Genomic DNA, 5,328 nt, shown 5'->3' on the forward strand with positions numbered 1-5,328 from the left:
CCACTAATCCTCAAAAATTGGCATGAATGTCACGTTAAGTGGGGCTGGGAAGGAAAACACTGACCTAGCAAATTATGGACCAAATGTATAAAAGAAAAAAAGAGAGGCTAATTGTACTGTAAAACATAAGTAGAGGTGCGGACTCTGCCAGCTCAGGATTAACTAATTAGTGTCGACTGTTAGAGGCGTGGTGAAAGAAGGCCATATCAAATGTGTAATAGCATTTCTCTATCAAAGACGAGTAAAATAACAATAAATACATAGACCATAATAAATAACAGCAAGAAATAAGTATAGTGAGTGTGTTTCGATTTCAATGTAAACTGACGTTCACCTCAAGGACACAACTTGTTAACTTCTCCATTTTGGAGGCTTCTACTAGTAATCCAAACACTTCGATATTTCACAAGTAATAACTTTGTACATTATGGAATGAAATATGCATTACTCCCTTCCTCTCAAAATGTTTATGTAAAAAAAAGTTATCCCAAAATAATAATTATTTTAATTTTTAAAGATAATATTAATTACAATTGTCCATTTTTACCCCTGATAAGAGCTATAATTGTGTTATTGTTACATTGTTTTCAATAAAGAAGATGAATAGTTATAAGGTTAATTTAGTAAAATTGTTATTCTTTCTCATTTATTTATTAGTTTTTTTTAGTCTATCTAAAAAAAACTATGATGATAATCATAATGAATCGGAGGAAGTATTTTATTACGTGTAAATTATAGTTATTATCCTATTTTAGTTCTTAAGTTTGATTTTAAAGAATTAAGAATTGCAAATAAAAAAGGAAAAGATTTATAGTTTTATTATTAGCCATCGCAATTCACAAGGTTAGAAAATGAACACTAGAGGAATTTACTAAAAGGTGTGGCATTTAACATTTTTTGTATGTTTGTTTATGCTTTAGGATTTCTTTTAGCCAAAAGATAATTTCAAGATTACTGAAGTAGGTATTATTTCTCTCAATCAAGCTTTTTCAATACACATGATAAAAAATGGAACTCTGTTAGTAGATTACTAGTATGTATTTAAATTATGCACTAGTTAAGAAATCAATTATAGAAAGATTTTATGAAAATTTATGTTAGTGATGCATTAAAATTATAGCGAGGGTAATATTTTAATAAAAATCTACTTTGTATTCCTTAAGCATGTCATAGATTAAACATAGCTTGCTCTAAAATTAATTAATCTTTTAAAAAATAACTGTAACAAAGATAATTATGAATATTTTCCTCAAGATTTTATATGTAGGATATCGTTTATTAATGGCCTACAAATTTTGTGTACTCATACATGTGAATATATCTGAAGCTAGCTAGATATGGACCTCCAATTATAGGGCATTGCTCCTCCACGTGATTTGTTGAGATATCAATTAGTTTGTGTACTGATGAATATACACAAGTATATGCGGATAAAAACCTTTCCCTTGGTTGATGATGGAATGAATATACTATAGCCGCAAAAATCACACAATTTCTCATTGACTGTAGGATAAAATAATTGTTCCAAACACGTCAAGTCAATTTCAACTGCCATAACGACTAACCAACAACAACAAATGAAAAAAAACATATCAAGAAATGAACCTAGTGCCTCTTCCTGTGACCTATTTTCTCAAATAATTGTATATGAATGGAGAGAAACCAAGTTAGTTTGACCAAGTTCATTGAATGTCAAAATGGTTCATTGCCATTGAAGCCATCTGAAAACGAGTCAATGACTTGAAAATCTAGCCCTCTTGTCCGTCCGGGCGCGCCCCCTTTAAGTGAGGAGACATCTAACATGATCCTGTTCAGCCAAAAATACAAAGTCAGCACTTAATATCACCATTGGTGGCTAAATATGTAAAGAATCTGGCTCCTCTAAAAGGAGTAAGTGAGTAATCTCAGTTGTTGATAAGAAAATCAATTATGAACGGTTAATGTTGTGTGCACATGCATAACAAATCATGCATGAGTTGCTATATAAATTGTTGATTTTCTCACAAATAACTGAGATTAATCACTTTTTATCCTTAGGAGCAGTCTATAAGTATCACAAGGCTTACAAGTTCTTTGATTCCTTTTCTAGTCCTGAAGAGATGCAGCCTATGATGATTTTGTCATCAATTTTTGACACTGAATGATCCCTTGGGAGATTCATCTTTTTTGGTGCTGGATTGACAAAAATTAAACACACCAATTTAACTTCATGGTTATAAAACATTATGTGAAACTAAGATCAAATTTATCTGCTTTAGGAAACCTCTTACCTGACTTGGGAGGAGTGACATATCCATCAAGTCCCAATAATTTCTGCACCAATGGATGTTATATATCATTCTTAAAACTGAGTTCATGTAAGGCAGTTGGTTTTTAGCAACTAAGTAGTTACCTTCAGATTCTCGTAACACTCTTCAAGTTTGCCATTATATAAGATGTGATCAAATATGCCTGATGACTTCCCTTGCTCAATCTCAGCCTGAGCATTTCGTAACCGCTTTAGGACCTGTTCTTCTGTCTCTGTCCCTCTGTGAGAAAAATTGAGGTTTGATGTCTTTAGAGAGCAACATTGTGGGAGGGTTTTGAGAGTTAAAGAGGCACACGCAAGAAGTGATTACTCACCGGTCACGAAGACGTTTCTCCAGCTCTTCCATTGATGGGGGGCAGATAAAGATGAACATGGCTTCTAGAGAACTAGCCCTCACAGATCTTGCTCCTTGAACATCAATATCAAGAATACATCTCTGAACAAAATGTAAAAAAAAAAAATTAAATATCTCATGAGAAAAAGTTAAAGTCATATCTGAAGGAAAGTAATGCCCACAACAAGGTTGGTTTGATATGATTGCACGCACAATCATCAAACAGAGAATTTATTTAATTTCATTACCATCACAAGTCAAGACCACAAAACACTGATGCATTTTAAAAGATCAATTTTACTTGAGTAGATCAAGGATATTTTGTAAGATCCAATATATGCCATTAAGATTAAAATTTAGAAGAGGAAAGAAAAAGGGCAAAAGGGTGTTCTATTTGATAGAATAGAAATTATCTTCCTTTCAACAATGTCAAATTAAAATATATCAGTGGCAATGCAACATGACACTCTGCTATGTTTTTGACATGGATGTATTTTACATGCTGCAGCAATTGCAACTCAGCCTAACATTTCAGATCTTAAAAGTGCTAGTAAAAATCAATAGATTAGTAAGAATACTTTTATGAAACCTAATTATTATTTAAGAACCTTGATTTAAATAGGAACCAATAAAAGCCAGGCATCTTCAGAAAGAAATTGATTTGCAGAAATTTACTAGAATAGGCATGTTAAGTTTAACAATCTAAATATCAAGGCCTATGAGGAACTTACTTTCCCTGCATCTGATACCATCTCCACAGCCTCAACACTGGTCCCGTATAAATTACCATGGACAGAAGCAAACTCCAGAAACTTTCCATCTTTAATTTCTTTCTCCATAACATTCTTCTCTGTAAAATGGTAATGGACCCCATCTTTCTCCATGCCTCTTGCAGCACGGGTTGTGTGGCTCACAGAGAAACCAAACATAGAGGGGAATTCCGTCATCAGCATAGATATCAATGTTCCTTTACCTACTCCAGAAGGACCACTGATAACAACAGGTTTCTCAGCATTTCCTATCACACCCTTACTCCATGCAACAACATCAATCCCCAAAATTTTTTTCTGCTGCCTGACATATGGAGTGTCCACCTGCCAAGAATAATCAAAGGGAAACATCAAACACCTCTATTAAGCCATTTTGGGAATCTAATATTGTTTCAATTTCCATACAATAATAGTACTTTAGCATTAGATTAAGGAAGAGGATCTGAAAACACCAACCTCCAGAAACCATATACAATCATCTGGCTTGGCATTTTTCTTAAGAATTAGTATTCGGTCTTTCAAAAGCACGGCTGAGTGGCCATTGCATGAAATGGGTTTGGTACCTAGCTGAATGAGATCAACCCTGCACATTAAAATGGATATCAGCAACAAAACAAAGGCAGAGACAGAACTATGAGCTAAGTCAGTTAAGGAACCTTAAAACTTACCATTCCCCGAGACCATTGTTGTCAAGAATTTGATCTTTAACCGAAAAGGTTTCACCATAGGTTCCACCAATGACATACTGTGTCAAACAAATGGAGGTCAATGTTTTGATTGACTCAGCAGAAATCAAATTAGTAAATAGCAATTAGCAACAAATTGAAAGATGATGCTCATAGCATACTGTATGATCAAATACCTTTTTATTGCCAACAATAGTATCAGTTTCAAAAGTCCCACTTTTTAATTCAAACCCATTGCATGTTCCATTCTGCAGGTCTTGAGGTATGAATGTAGGTGCTTCTCCCTATTGATCACACACCAAATCAAAACCCCATTTTGATCCAATATCCTAATCAAACCACATTCCTCATTTTGTAACCATTCATTCGAATCCGCGAAAGGAAAAAGGGTCTTTAGTACTTACCATATAGAAATCCTTGCCAGAATCCAATCCTGATCAAAATCCATAAACAGGAATTAATCCCAGGAAGGATCTAACCATACATAAAAAAAAACTAGCATTCTAATAAACACAATCCAATGTGATTTTGATACATTTAATCAACAAATACAAGGTTTGTAATCAATAACTTTCTGATCCCACACATACATTAAAAGAATTAACCAAACTTGGCTTCTATTCAATATCTATCCGATCCCACATTATAAAATTCTAGGAAGATTAACCTATAAGAAAAAAGGCTGAGAAAAGTGAAAAGAGAAAAACCAAGTTGCAAAAACAATAACAAAACAATCTTCATAGAAAGAAAGGAAAATAAGAAAAAAGGAAAGAAAGAAAGAACAACGAAACAATGGTGGATCAATCGAACAGAGGACGACCCAGATCGCATTGCCAAAAAAGTCGAAGCCTTTAAGAGATTGAAACCGACAATGTTGATGTTAATGTTACCTTACAGTAATAGCAAGCAGGTTTCTGTGTGCAGAAAAGAACAAACTTTTGTTTGGTGTATTTCGAGGGGTGGTGGCAGTATATGTGTGTGTGTGTGTGTGTGTGTGTTGGAGGTTCAACTATGTGTCTTCCCTTGTTGACAACCTTTTCAACTTTCGGATTTTTTAAAAACCAAACCAAAACAACATCAAAAGTGGTTTTGTTTGGGTCGCACAGAAAGAGAGAGAGAGGCGGCAGAAGAAGGTGCAACAAAAATCAGGGAACGGATTTTCATATTTGTAGGCGCAAATAGTGAAAAAGAATAAAAAAAAAGGGGTTCGGTTTTTTATTTTTATTTTCT

The 5,328-nt window shown here is 34.0% G+C and overlaps 1 protein-coding gene across 1 annotated transcript; it reads right to left on the bottom strand.

Moving 5' to 3' along the window:
- Positions 1 to 1,467: 1,467 nt before the first annotated feature.
- LOC114392743 (guanylate kinase 2-like) lies at positions 1,468 to 4,957 on the bottom strand. Its single transcript, XM_028353974.1, has 11 exons — positions 4,885 to 4,957; positions 4,503 to 4,531; positions 4,275 to 4,382; positions 4,081 to 4,157; positions 3,869 to 3,995; positions 3,374 to 3,736; positions 2,623 to 2,744; positions 2,393 to 2,528; positions 2,271 to 2,313; positions 2,067 to 2,172; positions 1,468 to 1,807 (listed from the first exon to the last, which is right to left on the bottom strand). The coding sequence occupies exons 2-11, from the start codon at positions 4,503 to 4,505 to the stop codon at positions 1,693 to 1,695; spliced, it is 1,200 nt and encodes a 399-aa protein (XP_028209775.1). The 5' UTR covers positions 4,506 to 4,531; positions 4,885 to 4,957; the 3' UTR covers positions 1,468 to 1,692.
- Between the last annotated feature and the right edge of the window lie 371 nt (positions 4,958 to 5,328).

This window comes from Glycine soja, chromosome 2 (genome assembly GCF_004193775.1).
Source record: "Glycine soja cultivar W05 chromosome 2, ASM419377v2, whole genome shotgun sequence".
Taxonomy (NCBI): domain Eukaryota; kingdom Viridiplantae; phylum Streptophyta; class Magnoliopsida; order Fabales; family Fabaceae; genus Glycine; species Glycine soja.